The sequence below is a fragment of the Stomoxys calcitrans genome, chromosome 2 (genome assembly GCF_963082655.1).
Source record: "Stomoxys calcitrans chromosome 2, idStoCalc2.1, whole genome shotgun sequence".
Classification (NCBI taxonomy): Eukaryota; Metazoa; Arthropoda; class Insecta; order Diptera; family Muscidae; genus Stomoxys; species Stomoxys calcitrans.
This window is the reverse complement of record NC_081553.1, coordinates 222,214,361-222,241,056: the sequence shown is the minus strand read 5'-3', so window position 1 is coordinate 222,241,056 and position 26,696 is coordinate 222,214,361. Positions and strand designations below refer to the sequence as shown.

General features: G+C 34.4%; 1 protein-coding gene across 10 annotated transcripts in view; it reads left to right on the top strand.

Annotated features, from left to right (window-relative positions):
* Positions 1-26,696, top strand: part of LOC106090612 (5'-AMP-activated protein kinase subunit gamma-1) — a 295,359-nt gene that overhangs the window by 241,080 nt on the left and 27,583 nt on the right. For 7 of the 10 annotated variants that reach the window (XM_059362920.1, XM_059362921.1, XM_013256885.2 and 4 more), the window contains 2 exons: positions 8,287-8,420; positions 23,781-23,829. In XM_059362920.1, the coding sequence (XP_059218903.1) occupies positions 8,287-8,420; positions 23,781-23,829 (183 nt within the window). Of the gene's footprint in view, positions 1-4,140; positions 5,567-7,257; positions 7,437-7,514; positions 8,149-8,286; positions 8,421-17,892; positions 18,969-23,780; positions 23,830-26,696 lie in introns of those variants that run through there. The other 3 variants (XM_059362922.1, XM_059362924.1, XM_059362925.1) reach the window with 3 other exon arrangements.

The following is a 26,696-nucleotide window of genomic DNA, read 5'->3' as shown; positions in this document are numbered from 1 at the left end:
AAGTGGTATGTGTGTATATGCCCACCTCTAGTTTAAATAATCAACAAACATCTTAAGAAAAAAAGATGAAATATATTTATAAAGATATACTCACATATCTATGTTCTATTCATTTTTAGGAATTTTTAAAATAAATAAATATAAAGCAAATATTTCGTTTTGCATAGGCGAATGTATCATTAAACTTAAAGTGTGGGTGATGGAGCTATTGAACTAATTTGCCAATATGGCCATCCACAGCAAGCTGGCACAAACTATATTGCTTGTATATGGCTGTTCTTCTAAAAATAAAACATGAAAATCGAATAAAATTTCTTCAAAATTTTTTATTAATAATTTTCAAAGCTCATGCTTCTACCATTGTACTGCTCACTAATTAGTCAGTAGCTAGAAGCATGTAATCTTTTGGTGGCATAGCAATCTGACGAGGCCTCTGGCAAAGGCCGAAATCTCGATGATTGCAGCCCGCCCTTAATACATTTAACACACCACAAAAGCTGAGACTCTAAAGTATTTTTTTTTAATAGAAGCAAGGAATAAAAACACTTTGGTCTAAACTGGTGAAAAAAAATAACAAAATGAATGAAAATAATAAATAAATGAATTTCTACAAAATTTTCTATTAAAACTAAATTTCCAGCAAGTTTTCTATAACTTTAGAAATATAAAAAAAATTATTTATATTATATTTATCCCTCTTCTGATTATACATCCCTCGTTTTGCGTAAGGCATCACTGCATCATCAGCACGATTTCAAAACAAACATTTCTCACTCGAGACATAATTTACACTTTACACCACATGTCATACACGTCTATATGCCAGCATGTGTGTGTATATTCAGTAAAATTACATTATATACGCTTGGTATATAGAAAATAATGCCCGATACCTACATATTGAACAAGCTTGGCGGTACATTTATTTGTACATACACACATATAAAAATATTTACACACATTTTACCCCCTTTCAAGGCTTTTATCAGTCATGTTGTTTGCCTTGTTGAACTTTTTTAGTTGTTGCTGTTTTTTTTCTACTTTTTTCACAGTTTGGGTTTTGTTGTTTAATAATAAAAACAAAGTAAAAAACAGCAACAACAATATAATAGTAACAACAACAGCAATTGTTGTAGACTTTCTGAATGCGAGTGGCTGTGCTACTCTTTGGGTAAAGTTGTTGTAGGCTCTTAATGTTCGTCTTCAAGCGGGTGGTAGTGGGGTGTGGGTAGGCAGGGAGTGTTGCTGTTGTTTGCTGCCTGCTATTCAGATTGCGGTTTCAGTTAGCCTGCCTCTTATGCAGTTTTTATAGAGTAGGTGTGGAAGTAATAAAGTAGAAAAAATTGTTTGCGTGTATATGCTTGGTGTTGGTTTCTTTTGGTTGCTTTTTCTCCTAGGGAGGCTAGGTGGCAATAAAATTCTATACAAATAAAAGAAAATTGAAGTGAGTAATAGTTAAGTTTTTACATTTTATAGATAAATTTAGAAAATCAAGAAATAGGGTCCTCGAAAAACCTTTTAGATGATATTTTATAGTATAAAAGAATATTTTAAAAAATTGTTTTTATACCAACTCCCATGGCGGAGAAGGAAACTTGATTTTGCTCTAGATAAAGCAAAACAAAATCTTGATTCGTCAATATAATCGCTTTGAGTAATGTAAAGACAAATTTGTCCATGAACATTCCATTAAGGATCTGGGGCAAACTTCTCACAAATCGATGCTGTCCGACTCAATTTTAAGCTCAATGAGCTTTAAGCTTTGAGTAATGAATATATGAAATTTTATCAAAATTGTACAAGGAAATCGGAAGTCACCTGTGTTAAGCTCCTAAATGTGGAATTTATTTGGTGGTAAATGTTCCACCCTGTTGAATTTTTCTATAGAAACCTAAATTTTTCTCAAAAAAAATATTAAGACAGACTTTTTTATAGAAAGTTTTAGAAAAAAACTTTGAAGAAAAGTTAACAAAAAAAAAAACAAAAAAAACATCACATAGTTTGACTTACTCTTAAGAGCTTTCTGCTGTGCTGGAAAGCATTGAACAAAATCCTGCAATGGAATCTCATTTAAAAAAAATAATCTTAATTTTTTTCCGAGTTTTTGTAAAGCCTTCTGTTGTTTTTTAAGTAACTTTTCAATATGTTGATAAGAGCTTTCAGATTTATTTTACAAAAACTGAAAGCCACATCTGCTGGAGAATATCTCAAAATGATTGAAAGGATCTTATCAATACTTCCGAGATCATTTAAACGTTTATTACATGATTTGACATTCATCTGCGTATATTGTTAAACTGAATCTGAAAGTCATGGTGTTTCCAATAAAATCTGGAAATGAAAACAAATCTATAAAATATAGCGACCTGGTCATTTATTATCATCAAAATTCAGCAGCGCAAAACAGAATGACGATGATAATTTCCAAAAAAAAAAACATATATAATAAAAAATAATTCGACTTTGAGCTTATTGGGCTTTGTTTGTAGGTATATTTTTTCTTAGGAATTGCGCTACCTTGACAATTGTAATATTTTGAGTATGTTAGAACACATGATTGTTGGAAAAATAAATATTTAAAGAAACATTTTATTTTCAAGTTTTTTATGCCTGTTACGGCGAAGATCATTTAATTTCACAATTTTTGTTTGTTTCTCTTTCGCTCAATTATCAGAGATTTTTGCAATGGAGGAGGAAATCCAGAGAGTGTGTGTTGTGATTTCTGGCTTTCCTTTTCCATTGCAAAAATTTCGGATCATTGAGCTCGTCTCGAAAGGGAAACAACGAAAAATTAAATGATCTTCGCCGTAACAGGCATAAAAAACTTGAAAATAAAATTGTTCTTTTAATATTTTTTTTTTCCAACAATCATGCTCAAAATATTACAATTTTCAAGGGAAACAAACGAAAAAATAGTTTTGACTTTGACAAAAGCTATCAAACCGAAAATAATGCTTAAAAGATAACAACTGATTCGTTACTGCCTATTTACTGGCTTGGATTTGATGACCAGATCTAAAAGTATACTTCAGCCTTTGCAACACCCTAAAAGTAGGCAGCTCAAATACCTTGCATTGTGTTGTTTCACTTGGTTTGATATTCCTTGTTGCCATGCAGGATCCAATTTCCCCCTTTGACATTAGCATTTTTTTAACATTGAAGGATAAAAGTGCCTGGGAAATAAAAAGTAAATCGATTAAAAGTCAAGAATCACTGTGAATGTGGAAACGAGACTAAGATTAAGGTCGCTATAGCCTTCATATAAAAGTTTGCTATAGCCTTCATATCAAAGTTTGCTTAGATGAAAAAACTTACATATATTACTTAGCACAAATTTATGCCAGAATACACGATGGCACTATTGACTAGGTTGCCATTGGCACTTAATAAACATTACCATTTAATATTTAATTGTTTGCTGTCTTATGTTTACCGTTTGACATCATCAATTTTGTCTGCATGTCTTACTGGAGTGTTTTGTCTGGCATCTCTGTTCGCAGTAAAACACAACTTTTACCACGATCATTCTAAACCCTTTTACCAATAACACCAATACACTACACAATCACCTAAGTGGAGATTTTCAAAGTAATGAGAATAGCTGAGTGTTTCTCCTATAAACTCATACAGGGTGGCTGATGAATATTGCTACAATGATGAATATTGCTACATTTTTTTTTCGGTGTATGGAATACATTTTTCTTTTATTCATGTTAAATTAAATTATTAAATTAATTATTAAATTATTATTAATTAAATTAATTAATTAATTAATTAAATTAATTATTAAATTATTATTATTAAATAGAAAAAAAGTTATTACATTTTTTTTTGGTAGCGGCTTTCATCAGCCACCCTGTACCTATCTCGCATAGACAATTTGGTTTAAGCTATGAGATCGACATAATGCTAAATAATGCTAAAAATATCATAAGACGGGCAGACACAAATAAAGGCATAGCAAAGATACCAAAAAACAATGCCACCACTACTAAACAAAAACAACAACCGGCAAAATATGAGTTTGATAAATGGCAAAGACATCACATGTGCGATAAAAGAAAAAAAAAGTAAAATTACCCCACCGACAACAACAAGTAATGTATAACAAATCAACAAACAACTTTGACTTATTTACAGGCCATTCACCGTACAACAGCTTTACTGTCATACCAGTCATATATACATCGTCGTTGTCGTCTTTACTACAGAGCTCCAAAGCTTATTATATATACACACAAACACACATCCGTTCGCTATATTACATTGGATTGCTGCAGCGGCGTGTGCATCAGCAGCAGTAACAACAAAAACTACGAAGTCATTTTTTTGCATAGACAACAAATGAGGTGCTTGAGCAGTAGCTGCCATCCCCTGCTTACCACCCACCCATATTATTTGTGCTGATGATGTGATAATAACAACAAGCAACAAGGTAATATTGTAGTTGTTGTTGCTTCTGCTATAGTTAATAGCATAATAATAAAGAATAACAACAAAATCCCCAAAAACACACTTGATTTTACAAAATCAAGTAAAAGCCAGCCACTGAGAGAGGTTAAGAAAAAGGAAAAGGCAGAGAGAGATAGAGCGAAAGTAAAGACGCAAATAAGCGCCACCACCACAACACAGCTCCTTCTATTTAAGTGCCACAAGCAAAAAATAATAGTTATATGCCAAACTATAGGCATTACATTGCCCACTTTGCTGGCAAGCTACAACACATCACCACTCCACCGACAACCCCCCACCTAAACAAAAGAGAGAATTTCTGCAGAATTAGCAGAAAAAGTGTAAAAGAAAGAAAAACAAGAGCCCCAAACCAGAAGTGAGAGAGAGAGAGTAGTTTTGTAAATTTTTATTTGCTTTCAACAATAAAAAGTAGAAGTGCATGATTTAGTCTTGAGACTGTTGCGCTTGTTATCAGACCGAACTGTTGAAAATTTATTTACATTTAACGCAAAATAAAATGTGAAAATGTGACTCTATTTTTAATTATAAAACATAAACAAGCTTAATCGTTGCCAATTAATTTAAAATATATATCAAACAAAACAACAACAATATAAAAAAACACCACAAAAAATTATACAAAAGTGTTCGTCAGTGTTTTGCATTCATTATTAAGTTAAGTGCTAATTTACAAAATTAAATTAAAAATTATAAAAATAAGAAAAACAAATACAGCAGGCTGTGAGAAAATATATATCAAAAACTATTTTAACATAAAATCTTAAGTAAACGCGCTGTGAAATCATGCACGGCATAACCCATTTATACCGGCAACATGCCATCGAAAAACAGCTGAGCGCTGATTGTTGGCAAAACGGTGGCACTAGCCACCACCATCAACAGCATCATACGTCATATGGACGTAGTTATAGCCGTGATAGTGATAGCCTACATGGCTCCTCCCTAGGCAGCAGTACAACGACAAATAACACTTCCGTTAACGATTATGGCAATGGCTCACTGAAAAGTGGGAACTCCCATCGTTTAAGCAGCATTAATTCAAGTTCCAGTTCTAGCTCATCGACAAATTCCAAATCGCCCAATTGGTCGCAGGGTAAGAGAAAAGTCAGAAATTGTAATGGGGAAAATACAGCAATTTTTTGGATAAACAAACACTTAACAATAATTTAAGTTCCCTTATATAGTTTCCGTTTTCATTGTTGTATGGGAGTAATTAGTTGAAGAAAAATTTAATAAAAGCGCTTTCTTCACAGTTTTTTTTTAAATATGGGAATGTTGTGTATTCTAGTGTCTACTAAAAGTTGAAAGAGTTCTTTGTATGTTATAAGATTGCAAAAACAAATTTGTCCATAAACATTCCATTAAGAAACAGCAGCAATACTTATCTTATATCACTAAGAGGGAACTCCCTTCGATGTTCAATGATAAGTCATTTCCTTTCTTTTGGCACTTAGGGGAGAGGTTTTACACGGCTGACTACCTCACAATGTCTCCAGCATTAGTGAGACGATAACTGCCGCCGAAAACTTACGGAGATGCTTATCCTCTGTGCCATGGTGGCTCTCATTTTAACTCTGGATACGCAAGCCGTAAAGGAGAAAAATCCCAAAATGTATTCAGTATCAGTCCGTTTATTTGGTATCAAGTGCTAACTCCGATTGCCAAACTGCCCAAACAATTCAAGAAAAAGTGAATATATCTGTAAAATATATACCTATTTCATTGCACTTCAAGAATAGGTCTTTTATTGTTGGGATAAATCATATTTTAAATTAACGCGAGAGAAGCAAACTAATGAGATATTGATTGAAAATTTCAGTTTTTCATTGTCACACTGCATCACGCCGGCTTTAGTTTGAACACCCCTCGTATTTATCAAATAAAATAGAGCTTAAATCGCCAATTTATCGATAACAGCCCCCAGAGAAAACGGTTTAGCCCCCTTTATGTTTTGCTCTCAACATATGAACTCTCAGTTCTTTTATCGTGTTATCGAAATTTACTCAGAGTAAATGAATTGAATATCTATAAACAGCATCAAAAAAAATATATCGTTGCTCTCGATAAAAAAATAAAACGGATAGCTGACGTTTTTCGTGCGGAGAGCAAACCCAAAAGCAGGCATAACGATTTATATTAATTGCTTACAGCTATTGATAAATACCGTTAACTGAAGCCCTGTTGTATTTGATTGCTAGCAAGAAACCTCTATGTAATTCAAAATGTAAATTTTTTCTGTTGTCAAGTTTTAGGTCGAAAATTAACTAGATTGCTATATAGGGCAAAATATATTGAACAAAAATCTTTTAATAGCCTTAAAAAAACATAACAGTATCAAAAACGGTTAACATCGTGTCTATTAAATAATTAAAATTTTTTGTTTCATTCTTCAATACAATGAAACGATCTGTGGCTTTATATTACCATCGTAGCACATAGGTTAGCATGTCCGGCTATGAACCTGAACACCTAGGTTTAAATCTCGGTGAGAAGTTCGGAATGACATTACTCACAAATGCTGGCGTCAATTGTAAGGCCTCCAGCCACGTAAATTTTATAACGAAAACTTTTCTGCAAATTTTCTTCTTCTATTGCTAAAATTCTGAGCTAAAACTAGATTTTTTTACTATTGGTGCGATTATTCCGAAAAATGCTGTATTTTCCCAAACTTCCATTCTTATAGCATCTCATGAGTAAAAAGTTCCCATAACCGGATTTTTAACATCATTTACATAGTTAGCCACTTTCTTATACCCTTTATGACTCTTCATGGCTTACATATAGATAAAGTATCGGAAAACAATTGGGTGAATTCGTCTAGTCCACAGCCGGTGCCAGATTCTCAAAGGTCAATAACAAATCATTTTCGCAGTTCCTATGACAGCTGTAGTTCTAGTTTTAAGAGAACACCCTCATCCAAGCGATCAATATTTGATCGAGCTCATAGTCCGGCAGTATATAGTGTAAGTAAAACAATAACAGAAATCAAAGGAAATAATATGTGATAAAAAAAAACAAATAATCGCATTTTTTAAAAACAGAGTTTGCGCAAACCCTCACATGCAGACTACAACAACTCACCGCCGGCTGTCGGTGGCTATTTTCCCCATGATCTGGACGACATTTATGAGGGCCAGAATGATCATCAGTATTTTACGTACTCCGGTACCTCTAACAACCAACGCCAGCATGAACGTCCCACTATCAATTCTATATTTCATCGTGTGGGAGCGGCCCCCTCCTCCCTCGATGAGTATGGCTCAAGTCCCATGAAACATTCTTTGGATGGTGGCGGTGGCATAGGGGCCTATATGCGTCATCGTTTCGACAATAGCAGCTTTGCCAGATCCCTTAGTATTAATGAGGATGAGGACAATGTCAGCACTTCTTCGCCCAGGGTACACAAGCATAAACACCAAAAGGATCATCATCATTCGTTGCAGGAAATGTTGAAGAGTATTGGCAAAAAAGTTCACATATGGCCGCGTAAATCCCATGACCATGACAGGACGAACAGTGTGTGTACTTCCCCACAAAATGATTTACAGGAGAATTTCCGTTCGCGATCGAAAAGTTTGGATGTCAATACACTGCGCAGGCCCAATCGTATTTTGGAGGATTGTGAGGCCACCTATACGATTTTTGATAAAATCCTCAAAGAAGGTAATATCAAAGGTAAACACACAAATGATTGGTGTTGTAAAACTTGGTACTTGCTTTTTTTTGCTTTGAAATTTTTAAGTAGTTAGTAAGAGATCTTTCGAGAAAAAATTGTTAATGTTATGTTTGATTTATCTCTTTTTTTACAATTAGGTGCTCATATGCGACGTGCTTCTGCTGATTTGGAAAAACGTCGTGCATCAGTTGGTGCTGGCAGTCGAGGCTTACGTGGTGATGGTACTTTAGATCCTCATCACGCCGCAATATTGTTTAGAGATTCAAGAGGGGTAAGTGCCATTTTTTTTATTTTTACTAAAAGGGAGAAGGGTTAAACAAATTTAAAAAAATACTAAAAATTTAAAAAAAATTAAATCAAAATTTAAAAAAAAAATTCTAGAACTTCTGGAATTTACGAAAATGCATTATTAATGAAGCTCTAATTATCCCAGAACAAATGGTTGACAAAAATTTATAAAAGTTATGTTGAGTAAATTTTGCTTGAAAATTGAATTTTGTAAAAAAATTTCATTTTGAGAATAGAACTTGAATACTAAGAAAATTTGGCTTCATTGGCTTCTTCACAACTAGCTTACTCAGGTTCAGTTTGAATGGGTAACCCAAGTTCACCCGGAGGCCAGTCCAGCCCATTGTGGCATCCTGGAAAGAAAAAGTAGAAAAAGGAAGAATAGGTGAATAATATGATGATGAAGTGCGTGTGACTAAATATGAAAAATACAAGATATATAAGAATAGAATAGCCAGCAAGTCCCCATCTATCGCCCCTGATGATGCATAGGCGCTTTCCTGTTGCGTCGGTCATTCTCGTTCAAGTATGCACTTGCCATGTGTCAAGCTTTGGTACTTCGCGTCCACTCATGCATAACAGCGAGTTTAGGAAACAACCCTGTCTTATTCTGCGTTGGATCCCCACAGACAAACCTTCAAAATCGCTTTAGACCCAGACATGAGCATTGCAGGTGTTCTATCCTCCCTCCTCATTCTTATCAAGACAACGTCCACAGTAAGCGTGGAATTGCATATCGCGCAGTACCCGGTTATGAGTGGCAAAATAAAGAATGCACTATCGATATTATCGATGTTTTATTTTTTTGACTGAATATAGGCTGGTATTTTTCCTATCGATACTATCGGTGAAGTTAAATTTTGTGCAAAATTGAATGTATGCTATAAGATTGGGCCAAACTTTTGTGCAATGTGCAATCTCATGACTTCCAACTGACTTTATTATATTTGGTTTTATTCCGTCTGTGTATTGATATTGCTTCTATATAAATCGATCTCCCGATTATTATTTCCGTTTGAAATATAAATGATGGGAAATTAACGATAGTATCGATACTATCAATATTTTATATTAGAAATATCGAAAATATCGAATGTTGCATCCTATAAAGTTGCCAGCTCTATTATGACTCCTATAATCGTACTCATTGGTCCCTTATCAAAAGCTAGCAATTCTCTCGTTCTCTTTGGGTCGACATAAGGCCTGAGCGTTCTAGCAATGCAACATCCATCCACAGATTCCCACCCCGCCTCCACACTGACCATCTTCTCTATTATGTTCAGTAGTTCGATAAAAGTCGCGTGTGCAAGAATGGCGACAGATCTGCTTGTCCTGGAGGAGTCCTTTCTAGTCTACTAGTCCGCCCTTTTATTTCCCACAACAACGACGTGTCCGGGAACCCTGTCAAATACTATGTTAGAACTAGGAATCCGTGCAGAGCCTTCAAATACTCCGTCACGCACTTCGATCTCGAATTCAAGGCCTTGAGGCAATCTAGATGCCTCACTTATGTCCTCTAATTCTCAGCAGAATTTCGCCCAGCAACTCCTTTTCGTTCTCCTCGCCTATTGAAATTCATTCCAACCCTCCGCCGTGTTCTCCTCTCTACGCCCTGTTAAAGAATTTCTGTTCGTTCGTCTTACGCGGCGATACCCATTCTGGACATGGCTTCCCGGATTCCAGTTCCCTTGTGTCCGATAGAGGTACCCAGAGGACCCAGGCCTTTTTATATGTTCTCTGAAACCATTTCAGTTCTGAAAACCTATCCTGAGCACTGGGTGAAGACTAGGTTGGACATTTAATTGTATTTTTGGATTATCCGTTTATTTGAAAATCCAGAATCAACAATTAATTAAATAGGACCGAAAGAGGTTATCGATTAATCGAAATGTATTTCGATTTGAATTGTAAATAGGGCAGATGGATTCGATATATGTATTTGATCCTACTTTTTCAACAAAAGCAGAATATTCTCATCCCAATGGAATGAAATTTTGGTCAGGTAGGGCCCAAATTCATATGTTTTTAATCGAAGCGATTAACCGTCCTATATTAATCGATTATTTTTTTATTTGAAAATGTGCCATTTTCAGTTGTTCGATTATTTGAAAAGTCACAAATAATCGATTAATCGAATAACGATTAATAGATTCAGATCCTACTTGCTACGATACAGCTTCTAACCTCACCTTCTGTCGGGGCAGAGATGAATTTAAGACTGCCTGATTTAAGTCCTAAGTGTCCTAAGTGTCCATAATTCTGAGCAGCTTGTAGGTGGTTGCTTCTGAGTAGTGCAGGTTAATATGCACTAGCCGACGGCCATGCCCTCTAGCTTTTTGGGTTAGAGGGCATGGGCGGCATTATCAACCTTATGTGTTTTAAGCCGTGATCTTTTGATCTCTTTTTGCAAGCACTTTAGGAGTGCCAAAGATTCTGACCAATCATGATCCATAGGTCCTTATCATTTTCATTTTCCCTCGCACGTCCCCTTGCGATCGCGCAATCTTTCGTTGGAAATCGTTTATTCTGTACCTTCAGCTGGTGGAGTATGAGTTAATCCTTCACTAGAGGAGGGGATATCCACTCTAGTAGCGGCGTCCGGCGGGCGGTTATGTTATACCAGGTCAAAGAGGATCAAGGCCACTAATGGCGCTAGCAAAAAAATTAATTAAAATCTTCTTCTCCCATCCGACTTTTTACAAGTGCACCCTACGTTTTACTGTTGTTTTTCAGGGTTTCCCTGTATGCTGCGTTCTTACCAAGATAAATTTAGCAGGGAGGAGAAGTTGTCCAACAACAAAAATAACATAACTCCGATTTGTAGTTTGCTACCACTTCGCGCCATTTTTTGTTGTTTGTGTGTATTATGCTTCTTAATTATAATGCACACACCGAACGTTGCTAAAACTCGCTCACAGATAGTGCACTTGGCGAAAAAAAATTTATTAAAATTTTTGCTATGCACTACCTGAGTTAACATGTCTCGTTTCTTATACTAAGTTACACTACGGCACCTACGGTAATATAACGGTGAATTAAATTAAAGTTTAAATTTAAGGCATTTTGAATATTGTGTATTTATATCATCGGGAAAAGGAGTGTTTTATACAAGCGTTTTGTCAGTCAAGTTTTAAACTTTGTTGCTCAAATAAATCGCTCGCCATAAATCTATTTGTAAATCTCCTTCATTGCCTTTAACCCATTAAATATTTAATTACTACCCAAATTTATTTAATTTTTTGTTGGTTGAACGTGTTTAATGAGTTTTAATATATTAAAACGTAAAAGTAGTTCTATATATTAAATATCTTATCTGTGAACACCGCAAATTGCCCATCACCAACATCCCTCTTTATATTAAATTTTCAGTGGCAGCCGCCAGAAACCCATTAACCTTTTTTTCTCATTTCATTCAACATATTATCCCAGCAATTTTTTATCTGCAGTATTTACGTACGAGGTTTACGTTTATTTCAATTTTCCAAAAGGTGAAATGTTGCGTGTCCTAGCTATTGTTTTCATTGAGTTTTATTGTGATGCCTCCTCCTACTGTTCCCATTGACAAAAGTGGCATTGTGCCCACTGCTAACCTCGAACTGTTAAACTTATGAAGGTTTACTACTATGAGCATTGGGGGGAGATCTATGCTAACCTTGATTTAAAAAATTTCCTCCATCCCTCCAGCACTATCATAACCATCAATATAAACACATATATATTTAGGCGCCTTTTATTTGTTATGTTATCTTCGGTGTGAGTGATGATATTTCCCCTTGGCGGTGGGCATACATTTTTAATTACCGGCATATATACAAATGTTTGTTTTCATCTATGCCATTAACGGTATGAAGCTTTTAGCTGCAGTGAGTGAGGGACACTATGATAACATTTGAGAACTTGAACATTAACTGTTAACATTGCTGTTAGACAGATAGTACTAGCAGTGGCGAATTGAGAAAGCTAACATAGGTCACATATAGATGGCGTCATATAAACACTTAACAGAATTAAGTAAGTTTACATTACAATAAACATTAAAGAAAATGTTATGACAGAGTTTAGATTAATGTTTATACAGTATATAATGGATATAAACATATCGTGCATAAGAAATTGGAAAATTATTTTATATAAGAAATAACTATTTTAAGAAGCAGACGTATACAAGAAATATTTTTAAAGCACCGAAGCTAAAAACTCCATTTCGAAAAATTTTCTACAACAACATCAACATTTTAATTATGAGAAATCGAAATGAATGCGTCTGAACATATGGTTTTACTACAACTCTATAGAAAAACAAACAATTATGTAGAGCAAAAGTGAGTTGTCATGTGGATATTCGAAGAGCAGTGTTGGAACTTTCACACATTTTTTTTTACTTCCTTATATCCGCTGAGCAAAAGTGAGTTGTCATGTGGATATTCGTAGAGCAGTGATGGAACTTTCACATATTTTCAAATTACTTCGAACCCTGCGGGCTTATGGAAAAAATTCTTATATATGTTCAATATAATATAAAATCTATATAAGAAACTAGTTTCTCATATGCCATAGTTCTGTATAGGAAAAAAACGCATAAAAAACGTTTAATTTTTTTGGATTTTCTTATATCCGTTGTCTACTCTAAAAAAACAATATCGAAGTTTTTTATAAATTCGTAAAATTTTTACAAAAACTTTTTTCTTTAGAAAAAAAATAAAAACAAAAAATTATATTTATTAAACAAAAAATTATATTTATTAAACAAAAAATTTACCAATTTCAGCAAACATTTTCAGATTTTTTTTCGAAAAAAATATACCGACACAATATTCCATAGACATCGTTTCTATAAAAATAAAACTTGAATAAAATATCTATAAAAACTAAATTTCTATAAAAATAATACTTGGAACATTTTGTTAATAAATTTGCGCACTTTTATTTGACATTTAAAATCTTTTCGTGATTTTTCGAATAATATTCAAGATCGAGACCGTTTTCAATGCTTTCTATTCAAAGAATATCACAACAAAGAACTTATAAAAGTTTTGCAAGTGTGGGCTGTTATTCAAAACACCTTGACTGGCATGGTTGATCGAGATTTCTGATACGCCATGTTTCTTCATTAATGCCTTTGTCAAATTGATTAAGGTGCTTACAGCTGATCCACTGATCCAAGGTATTTGTACTTATACCTTGCCTTTTATATATCGGGAGTAGAGAACAAAAAAACAAATATTAATCATCGAAAATCGCTTTATTGTTTTTAAAATATTCCCCATTAAGATCTATGCACTTTTGCATGCGTTTGAACCAATTGTCGAAGCACTTTTGCCACTCTGATTGAGGTATACCCAAAACATGTATTCTGAACGCATCAACCGCTACTTCGGAGGTCGGCCTCTCATTTTATTTTTTATACAGGAATAAAAATAAGTCATTCGGTGCCAAGTTAGGACTATACGGCGGATGACTCATTAAATCGATGTTTTGAGTGCTCAAAAATGCAATCGTTTGAGCCGATGTGTGAGAGCTCGCATTATCGTGGTGTAGAGTAATCCGTCTTCGGCTTTTGGCAAATAAATTGTTGTGTACCACTTAGAATTGACTGTTCTAGTGGTACGATTGCAACATGTCCAGTTTTTCTGAAAAAAACAGGCGATCATTTGCTTGGAAGTGCTTCGTGAGCTTACAGCTTTTGTTGGATTTAGCTCATATTGAAACACCCATACTGTCGACGGCTGTTTACTTTTGGGCTCATACGTGTAAATCCACGATTCATTGCCTGTCACGATGTCATAGACGTGTTTCGAAGCACCGCGATCGTATTTGTGGAGCATTTCGTTCGACCAATCGACACAAGCCTTTTTTAAAGCGATTGACAAATTGTGTGGGAATCCAAGCGAACAAATTTTTTTGAGGTCAAATGTTCATGCAATATTGGATTTATGCTGGTCCCTCGATCTCACAATAAGTCACATGACGATCTTGCAATATCAGTTGGCGCATATCATCAATGGTTTTTGGAACAACAACTATTTTGTACGACCTTCACAAAATTAGTCTTGGAGTGAACTACGACCTCGGTTGAATTCACCATACCATCGATAAACAATGATCCTTGATGGAGCTTTATCGTCAAAAATTTAATTAAGCTCATCGATGCACTGTTGTTGAGTTAACCCACGACGAAAGTTTTAAAAAATCGCTCGAAAATGTTCACGATTTAATTCCATTCTTTAGGCGAGATGAATCTTTTAAGTTACTGTAAAGAACTCGGGCGAAATGAATCTTTTAAGTTACTGTAAACAACACAAATACCGCTCGTATGTCAAACGTTCGTAGTAGTCGGAGAAACAAGGATCCTTCGATACAATCATTGATCTCATATTCTTGAATGTTACCCAAAAGTAGCGTCAGCTACTCTTTTATAGCGGCTTGGACCATTCTCCAAAATAAATTCGAGGTTTCTGCTCTAATGTTGGTGCCTGAACTACCCCAAAGAACGTGGTGAGCGTTAGCATCACATTCCAATATCAAATTAATATTTCCCGTTCTACAGTATTGTATGGGGTCTCTCAGCGCCAATGGACGCTGATCATCATGCGGAAAGTAAGATGGAGAAATCACAAGTTCCTTATCGCCATATGGCAAAGGTATTACGGTCTATAGCATAGGGACTATTTCAGAAGGAGCTCTCCAATTGTTACACTTTGAAATACACCGATAAACATTGTATTATTGTCTACGGAACAAAGTGATTGGGGTAATTTTCCAGTAGTCCTAGAGTTATAGTTTATTTAGGTCATCGAACTACGGAAAAGTATGCCGACAAATATGGTCTGGCCATAATTCCATTCAAAAAAGGAGAAACAGAATATATAAGGTAAAACGTTGACACCTCTCTTCTTAAGAAGGAGAGTTCCATACACTTAATTAAATACTGAGCGCTTTGATGGATTAATAAGACTATGATTGAATTCTGAAATTCAATTGTAACGTCTGGTTCGGAATTTTGATCTTTTTTGTCTCTGATTGAGGCATTGAAAGAGGTGATGAATTAATATCGCTTTGAGCAGGCTTTCCATTTTCTTTAAAAACATATTTATAATTAAAAATTTCCAGAACTCTTTCTATAAAAATGTTGCCATTTCTTGGAAATCTATTTTGTTTATAACATTTAATGGCAACACTGTTATCAACATGGTACTCTCACTAAACTGCTATCTCCCTTTCATTTAGTACCATGCGCCCTCTGCTTTTTTTGACTTTCTCTCGCAACTGCTAAAAGCATATGATCGCCAGTCTATAATTAAGCTTTTGTGTCCATTTTGCAAATCAATTTGTTCATGAGTTGTGAGAATTTTAAAAATTAATTAAGAGAAGCACGTTTTTCCCAAATTCTACAATAACGGCATTATTTGCAAAAAAAATATAATATATCGCCCAATTTGTCATATGGACACACACTAAATAAAAAAGAAATGCAAAGGAAACATTAAAGACAACCTGCTTTCCAACTTCTCGTGTTGCCAATGCAATCTGTTGAATTCTCGCGAAATACCACCTAGTATGTTATTCATGCCTTAACAACACATCTACAAAAACAAAAAACAAACATTGACGTAATGACTAAAATCCCAAAATCTAGCATGTAGTAGATGCGTCTGATTGTGTATTGTTTGGTTGATAACGAACCCCCATTTGAGTCATAGCCCAAGAATGATAAAGTAATTCTTCTTAGAGAGACGGCACTCTTCTAGGATTTGTATGTGAGAGTGGAAAGTGTTAGCATTATATTTTCATGGATACATACATATTTGAGATTTTGTAAAATACCCCTTGTTATTTTACAAAATCTTGAAGGCGGATCACATTTCCTGAATGTTTTTTCTGGTTTTATTTATTTTTCTGAATAAGGAAAGCCTAACATACTTAACTAAAACCGGTTCACCTTGCATGAAATTTGTTCTTGCAAGATCTTTCATTGTTGTAACTGCGTGGATTTCTTTGTTGTGCTGCGTGATTGCAGCAGTTTTGGTTCGCGTCATTTATTTCATATATTAGGGGTAGGTAAAAATATCTGCTTGGTAATCTATGAATTATGATACACTAGTAGCAGGAAGTGTGACTTGCCGAAAACAAAAAGTGAATAGGCCCATTGATAGTAAAGCATGGCATGGAAGATATATGAAATGATTTGTACCGTTTATATAAATACATCAACACAGAACCGTTTACCACACAATAGACTTTACCATGTTTTTGATATACATAGATGAAGTCCATAAGGTTTGAACTATTTTCATTTTTATCGCTGTCGAGTAATTGAACACGTTTTTCGGCATACAAATCGTATTAAAACGTTTTATTAAACTAAATTTTTTTTAATGGCGTCAATGTTTAATATATTGACACCACTGTAAAATATTCTTGTGAAAAGCTTAACAACATTTTTGCCGCGGTGACAAAAATACAAATGTGACGCCGTCAATTCTTAAAAGCCTCCTTCGTCAGGTATTAAAGTTATACCAATTGGTATTAAAAATATTTGCCAATAACGCGAATAAAATAATACCAGCCGGTTTGGCAAAGTACCGTCGTTTTTCTATTAGTGTAATTGTTTGCGAAATATGCCGCATTCTATTTGACGACATAACATAACAAAAGCAACTACATTGGAGCGGGGTTATGTTATCGCAGCATTCTGGCGCTACTATTTTACTCTCAAACTCAGCACCACTTCTCCCTAATATCTCTGTGTCCTTTTCGCACCATTTTTGTATAGTGCTAAAAAATTAAATTAAAAACACATTTTTCGCTCCATCCTACAACGACCTTGGGAATACGAATATAAAGTTGGTTCTTGGGGCTCGAGGCTAAGGCCCCAAATCCTCTTGCCCTATTGTGCAACGGGTGGGCAATATAAAACATACTTAAATTAAAGAAAATTTTTGCGTTCAACAAAAAGTTGGCCTCCGGAGTTAAAACTTGATCAAAAATCCCATGCTTACGCTGATGAAACTTTGCCGAATATTGGCCATGTCGTACATAAATTAAAGGAAAGAAGAGCATGAATAGGACAGAAAAATGGCAAAAGGTTGGCCCAAAATAGATGTGCCCTTTGGTCTGCCTCAGCGACTTAAATACAATATTGTCTATATTTCACCCATTTTTATTACTCCGAGAAGGCCATTGCCAATTCTTACACCTTACAATTAATATGTTTCTTTTGCTATTTTATTGTTTTCAATTACTTGCTGCGTGCGTTATTTCTTCATTCGTTCATATTTCTCTCCACCTCATGCTATGAATGGCACTTCTCATTGCTCTCTGTTGAACAGTTGCTGTTCAAAGTGAGGGGGACCAACCTATCGTACAATGTGGTTTGCACAATGCCTGATCATTGTTGTGTATGGCAAAGCGAGAGTATAGGTTTATCTGGTTTGGTTATATGAAACCAGTTTCAATTTACTGCTACTACCGATCGGTCGTAAGAAAATAGCATCCAAATTCACGCGCGTTGCACAAGGAGTACGGTACGGTACGATACGAAATCGCGCGTTTTTGCATGTTCATATATGTTTATTTGTACGTGTGTGTGTGTTATGTTTGTTTTAAAGTAGATAGAACAAAAAAGAAGTGATTTACGCCAACAACAAAAGAAAAAAAAACGCACATAATTATGTTCAAATAAAAAAAGCTAGCAAGAAAAAATTAATTATAGCACATTAAATCAGAACGGTATATTAAATAATTGGTTAAGATAAAAAACCCGTGTAAGAGAGAGTAACAGAGAAAGTTCCACAAAATGTTTCGTCGCTATTCGGTGTTTGACAATACAACGGCCGCACCACGCATGTCCGTCTTGCCTCTGCAACAAAATGGGGCAGTACGAAAAAATTCTTTGGGTATGGTGCCCGAAAATCAACAGATGCTGCCACAATCCAAACACATTGCCTTGATTCTACAGCAACAGCGCAAATCTCGCTCATTGAGCAATTCACCAGTGTATCGTAAAAAGAAATATGATAATTTACCCAAATTAATAGATCACTATTATGAATATGATGATAAGGGTCAAGTGCAAAATGGACCAAGCGCCGCCGAAGGTGAAGAAGATCATGCCACCTTGGCTGCTGATCATCATCAAGAAAACAGCATTAATGGCAATCATAAGCAAAACGATAACGATGATGATGACCCAGATGGCTTACGATATTCGCATCACGTAAGCCGTCGTCGCGAAAAGTCTCGTCGCAATAATTTGCATAGTTTTGGCAATAGTATAGGTGTAATGTCGCACAAGCGTTTATTAAACGAAGACAAAAACGGCTCTCTTGCTGGTCATTCACATTATGGTGTTGCACGCGAGCTATCGCCACAAACTCAGAGGCCACTGCAACCGTTGGTATTTGACAGTAATGCAAAATCCCCCCAACGTCGTGCCTCATCGCCCGTGCACAGTTGTTTACTTATACGCCGTCGCAGCGAATTCTATGATCCATCGTTTGCAGATTGCCCACCTTTAGTGCAAGCAATGAGGGTAGGTTGTTCAATGAAGGTGACTTGAAACAGTGTTGCCAAACTGGTCGTTTTTGAAAAAAAACAGTATTTTTTTGTTTGGTGATATTTAAAAAAAAAAAACATACAAAAACGTGCTAAGTTCGGCCAGACCAAATCGTGGGAATAAACCATCATCAATTCTGCTTAAAATTTACACAAAATTAACTTAATTGAAGGACATATGTGTACTTAATGTACAAAATTTATAACACTGCAAAGAAAGCCCTGCAGTTACGCCTGAGATTAATAGAAAACCATGCTATAAGTGATACCCTTAAATATATTCTCACAATTTTAACGAAGCCCATAGAATATTCACTAAATCGCAATCGTAAAATAACCTCCAACACCTAATATAACATAGAATATTTAAAAGCACACAAAATAAAGAGAATGGATTACATAAAGTGATTCGCCTTCGGTTAGGATACCCCAGATTAACACATACATAGCTATTTATTCAAACCAGAAAATACGTATGTTTGTAACTGCAATATTCCAAATACCACAAACATAGAATATTTATTATGTTATTGCCTTGAACTAAAAACCACTTGAATTACTTTCTAATCCCACAATAAAAAACATTAATATTATATTAGAATATTTAAAAAACTAAAATATACAGTAAAATATATGTAAATGAAACAATTTATATTGTATTTATTAACAAACATATTTTCAACCAAATCGGGCAACAGTTGCGATTTTCATTGGCTAAAGATGTCAAATAGCGAAATAGTTTTTAATAGGAGCTAAAGGTTGATTTTTTAGCTATTTTCTTTTTGGGAATACTGGTTTGAACATCTCACGCACGTTTGAAGAGTCTTACAAACAAACAACGCTTGCAAATTATTGAATTTTATTATCAAAATGCGTGCTCTGTTAAGAAAGTTCATCGCGTGCTTCTTCCATTGAGCGACGAAGCTCATTTTTTGCTCTTATGGGTACGTGAATAAGCAGAATTGTCGATTTTGGAGAAAGTCACAGTTTATGGGCTGGTGGCACCATTGGACCGTACTTCTTCAAAGATGGTGCGAATCGTAACGTAACTGTGAATGGTGAGCTCTATCGTGGGATGATATCCAACTTTTTTTTTGCCCAAAATGCAAAGCTTGACTTGCACGACATGTGGTTTCCAAAAGACGGCGCCACATGCCACACAGTGCGCGTAACAATGGGCTTATTGAAAGGCGAGCTCGGTTAACATTTTATTTCACGTTTGGGACCGGTCAATTGGCCGCCTGGATCGTGCGATTTAACGCCTTTAGATTTTTTTTGTGGGGCTATGTTAAAGCTCATACCTATACAGTCAAGTCCGCTCTAATTGAGGCATTGAAACACAACATTGAAGCAACAACCGATCTACTGATTTAGTTTGACATAAAGAAAGTTTTCGCCAAATAAAATTGTTTTCTGACAAACTTGGACTTTGTTTATGATAAAAGTACATGTTTAAGCAATAAATTCTTGCAAGAATTTGTGACAAATATAAAGTTATTTTTTACTCTGACAATACCTCTCATTCTTGATATATAGAAAACATTATTTGGGGTTTTTCTTTATTTAAAAATTAATTTAACGTCAAACGTTTAAAGTAATTTGTACATATTGAAAAGGATGCCAAGTTCAGTTTAATGTTGTAGCGTAATTCAAATTATAAGCAGATCTCAGTTGGTAATTCAAACTCTTCCAGATCTGCTGTATTCGTTATACTATAAAATAAACCACCACAAATTATTTATAGAAGTTGTTGTTTTCGCACATTTAATACCAACTTCGTGATGGATATTTCGGTAACGCGTGAATGTTACCAAACAATGCATGTGCCTTAGAAATTCTTTTTGTGTTTTCTTGTGCCTGACAGCGATATGTGTGTTGAATTTTTGTACCGAAACTTTCAAAATTGTCACTTAACGAGTTTACCATCCGCACTCGTCCAAGCTGCTCAATATACTGACTGTTCTTTGCTCAGTCAAAAAAAAAGGAAAAAATATTTTGTGTGAGTATGTGTCTATACCAGTAACGAGTTCACAATTGCAATTATTTGCTAGCCCATGGGACTGCTTGGGATTATGTTCTTGTGTGCGTCCAAATTTGAATTTTTTTTAACCGATTTCTCAAAATTTGGAATAGTGTGTTGTACAAGACTTTATTAAGGCTATGGACTCATTAAAGAGCCTGTTATTACCCGATACTGACAACATTAACAAATTGGAAATATGCACATGAACATTCTATTATGTAACAGGGGCAAACATTTAGAAAAGTGAATATTCTAAATCAACATCATTACCCGAAAGAGACAAATATCACGGAAACATTTTTTATTAAGATTTCCATAGTTGTGGGTATCCAAAGTTTGGCGTGGCTGAACTAAATGCGTGTTTAATTGTTTTTTTGTTGGAAATTTTAAATTTGCTTAAATTCTACTTTGGTAGAAAAATATTGTTAAAATTTTATTTTCATTGAAAATTTTGATATAATTTTATTGGCATCAAAATTTGTGCCTAAATATTTTTATTATTCAAATTTTATTTGCATTGAATTTTTGTTTTTTTTTTTTATCAAAATTCTATCATTTAATCAAAATCCAATTTGCAATTTTTTTCTTCATTAAACAATTTTGTAGAAATTTTATTTTCACAGAAATTTTTTTCAAGTAAAATTTTTAGAAATGTTTTGTTCATCGAATTTTTGTTTTTTTTATTTAATAAAAAATTTTGTTAAACCCCTATTTTCTTAGAAAATGTTGTTAAAATGCTTTATTCTCATTAACTCCAGTGTTAAATGGTTGTGTGGTTGTTATAGAATTTCTCCGACGCATCATAGGTATGAAGGTGACGATAATTGATAGTTGGCAACATTGTGTCTTAACAACACAAAGAGAGTCATACACTGTAATTTACGTCGTTGCCACTTACTCGTGCTCATTTTTTACAACCAAGTACCACTTGTATATTTCCGTAGTTGCTAATTTTTAATTGGTTAACAAAAAAAACTGACCATTTGAGGTCGATAGAAAATAGGTGCAATAAATGGATGGATTTCATGATTAGAAGTTATGATCTGCTGATACGGAAGAAGTGTTTTATGATGGAGGTATTATTAATGTCGCTGTTGTCATTATTGTCGACGCAGTTATCGGTTGTTGGTTGGTTATTCCTATTTGTTTTACTTGTCAACCCAGTTTTATTTAATTTTACTGTTAATATTTATTATTTCTATATGTAAACATTGTCGTTTTTTTACATTCATGGTCCGACCAGGTACTTTTCCAATTATCTTCAACAAATATTGAGGTTCATGTTGAAAAAAACGGAATGTAAAGTTAAACAAGCCTTTTATTCATGGCAAAATGTATATGTAGCGCTGATACAATTCGTAGTTTAAAAATATATTAAAACGATTTGCATGCAAATAAACATGTGACACCCTTTTTTGTTTTACAAATAAAATATAGCTTTCGTCATCTAATAATTAGTGTGCTCTAGTTTTTGCCCCCTTTCTATGAAATTATGACATTGGTAAATTCAATAACAAAAGGGGAGGGAGTTTGAAAAATTCTAAAAATCCTTCATTTATGAACTGTGAACTAAGATTGATGGAAAATTGGAAGCCACCGTAGAGGTTACTATGTCCGAACGCCTGGGTTCGAATCTTGGCAAGACCATCAGAAAAAGTTTTTCAACGGTGGTTTTTTCCCTCCTAATGCTGGCAACATTTGTGAGGTACTATGCCATGTAAAACTTCTTCTGGCGCAATCTTCCCACAAATCAATGATAAGATACCTCCTTTTTATAGCCGCGTCCGAACGGCGTACCGTAGAGCGACACCTCTTTGGGGAGAAGTTTTTATGGGGGCCTATTAAAACTCGTTGTTCTAAATTTCAGCAAAATTGGATAATAATTGCGGCTGTTATGGACACTTAATGGGCAGATCGTTCTATGTGGAAGCTTTATCCATATATAGTACGATTTGGCCCATTTAAAAACTTAACCTGGTTATGGAAAAAATATGGATCTATCCTAAAATTTAGTTCATTATCTCAGTTTTTCTTGGCTGTAGCGTGATAACAACAGACAGACACAGAGGCAAAAGGACAGACACACGGACATCGTTAAATCGAAGAATTTCACGACGATCAAAAATTTATATATTTTGTAGGTTCGGAAATGGATATTCTGATGTGTTGCAAAGGGAATAACTTTATGAATATACTCCCTTATCCTAGGTGGTGGATATAAAAATAATAATGGGCCGTCCATCTGACCAAATGCTAAAAATCCTACCAAATTTGGTAGAAAAAACCCAAAACGGCAACGCTGCTGGTTATAACCATTACCATTTTCATCGATTGTTGTCAGATTGTACTCCGAGTCAGAAAAAGCTTTTATCCATTCAAGTGCGTTTGAGGCAAATTAAATATTTTGCACATAATTCGCTGAACAAGCAAAGCACTTCAAATTGTCATGTGCCTATGTCACCTAAGAATATATGTTGTAAGCAAGTGTGGGAACCCTATAAAAACCGTTAATCGAATGCAAGTAAATGAAAAACATGAAAAAGTCACTTTTTTTTATTAATATAGTTGAATATTTGTTTGAATATATAATTTGAATAATTTTTTGAAATTTATTGTAGACTTCTCTTTAAAAGTTGCCATAAATAACAGTTTGCAGCCACATACGTATATGTGCATATATGAATATACATATTTTATAAATAATTTTGGGAAAACACATCTCCTTATAAACATTAAAATTAATTTAAATTGTTTTTTCTCTTCTAGCTACCTGTTGCCGATCCGTTCCTAGAGAAAGTGAAACTTTCAGATTATGGTAAGTCTACAGAAACGTTAAACATTTTATATCACGTTATTCATAAATTCACAAAAATATCAATTCATTTAATGTGTTAAATCAGTTTTACAAATGATTAGAATTAATTGACTATTTAAGCGCTAAATGATCTTAATCAAGCCCACTTCCTTTTTGATGATATTTATAGTTTCATCACTATTGATTGGAGACTGCGAAGAAAATATTTGAATTTTCACACTTGCTTAATGCGTTTTTCCTCGTTTGTTGTTTTTGCTTTACGTAGCATAACACAAAAAAACAATAAACTAATAATTCAATTGAAATTTTTAGTAATACCCTCTTGTTCGCACACGACATGAATTTTGTTTGTGAGTGGGCGGCCGGTGTTTTTTTGGGGGAAGGTTTATTTATTTTATGACCACAAACTAAATGTGAATACAAAAAAAAAAAACAAGTAAATGAAAGAAGAAACAAAATCATCGCGAAATAGGAAATGTTTTTATTACTCTTTTTTATACACCAAAATACATTATAATTGTGAGGAAATAAAAATAATTTTTCAGGGAAATTTTTTAAAATAATTAAAGAATTATCATATATTTTTTAATTATATATGAGATTTTTAAATACCATTTAAATTCTTATTATTTTCTTAAAAATATTGTCAATTTGTTCACAAATATTCCATTATGGAAGAGGCGGTATACTTTTCTTCCATCAATGAGTGCGGTCGGATTTAAGCAGCTCAACTGTAAGGAAGTTCTTTTTTTATAGCCGAATTCAAAAGGATTGTTCCATAGATGATTTATGGCCGGCTCTATGTTCATTTTACACTGTTGATAACCTTTTTTTCGCGATTACTTTTTTGAAACATTACGAAAATAACAATGATAAAATATGATAATGAGGGAATGTCCTACTGAACAAAATCAGCAAGTTTTTTTGCTTTAAAATCTATTATCTAAAAAAAGTAATCGGCAAAAAATATCGCGAAAAACGAATATAGTACCAGCCTTTACATGGCGTAAGAAGACAACAAATTTCGCCTGCATTAGTCAGGGGATAAACACCGCTGAAAATATATACTGACATTTTCGTTGGGATCCTAAGCCAAGTGTTCACTTTCATAAGCATACATGCTTAACTCCAATGTTCGGTTTGTAGCTGGTCAGTATATGAACATATAAAATTTTCATTTCCATAACAAATCGCTGTCGAAATTGAAAAGAAAGTTCGTAGAAGTACTTCAGTGCGAATTACCTTCCATTTGATCCCCTATTGTCCCTATCGATCGTTCTATACGTCCGCTTGGTAGAGGGGGTGGGGGTAAATGTCAACCATAAATACATTGGATGACCTATTACACGCCCCGTTCATTCAATTCTCACTTTTGATTTTGATTTCGATTCACATGGACGTAATTTTATAAGCAATATAATGGCAAAAATTGTTCCCGAAGACGAAAGGAAATTCGGTTAACTTCCTAAAACAGGTACCATGTATTGCCCCCACAGTCACGAAAAAGCATTAGTTTTGATTAAATGTGAAAGTGATTTTAAATGGCGATCCTATTTAATCACACTTTCTTCCATATTCGTAATCTACTCGTTCATACCTTTCATTTGATACCCATATTGCCTATGCTAGCAGGGTTGAAAATTCTTTCTCTCCTTTAATACCCATATTGCCTAGGTCGGATCATTTCCCTCAAACGGGAGTTTTTAGCCCCATAGGGCCCCAAAAATGGACTTCAGATTCGTGTTCCTGGCGTCCAAATTAGGGAGGCTTACAAAATTAAAAAATTCCCCTAAAATGAAACTGATCTATTATGTGCACTGCAATCTCTTTTATTTAAGTTCCATATTATCCCGATGGGTTAACTTGTCCGTTCGCCCCAAGAACTCAAGAAAATTGCGCAATTGCTAGATGTGATTCATACTTCTTTAAACAAAAAAATTCAATAACTTATGTATAACAGTCCAAAAGCCAAAAATTTTGGGTTGCCTTATGTGAACATCGTGGCAATTCAGGTTAATCGATATCTTATTCACAATAATGCGATACGTTGTGCGTTACTCAATGAACAATCGAATATAATACAATCGAAAATTTTTTAAAAGGCCAGTATGCACCTCAAACAACATTTTCGTTGCCGTAAGAAGTGCATTGACATATCCTAAGCGAAATTTTCGGTTTGCTTTGTATAACAGGGTGACATTGAATGCATTGGATATTCGTTTTGGTTTCATTGCAAGAAAACCAATTACTTTGATTATTTGTTGCACCACGTAAAGGATTTATTTATACAAAATAACGCTTAATTTAATGATCAATGCGCACTTTATTAGCAAAAAACTTTGGCACATTGGCCAAATTAATGCATAGGTTTTTGTCACCAAGTGTTTGCTTGTTCGCTTAAGGTGCATACTGGGCATAACCTGGAATTGAATAAGGAAAGTTTGTGGCATCCTGCTGTTCATAACCTTTGTTTTATTCTTTAAACCATAGTTTATGAGTCACTTTATGACAGCATGGGTAAATTTCCATGAATTTTGTATTTTTTTAATAGTTTAGTACATAAATTACTACAAAAGATAGGTATGAAGCAAAATCTTCATTTTGTCATGAATTTTTATAGTCATAATTTTGGATAACAATTTTTGATAAAAATGTCAAACAGATAGATAAGCGGCACAGCTTAACCAACAAAAATTAGAAAAAAAACAATATGAATAATTGTTACCTTCATATTATCAGTCAAATGGTTATTATCAATTACCATGTTCTTTGCTCCATTGACAAATCTCATCGTTTACTCTGTTCACATTAAAATCAAAACAAATACTTCACCTTACAGTTTATGTGTTTAATAGAGAGAGGGAGAG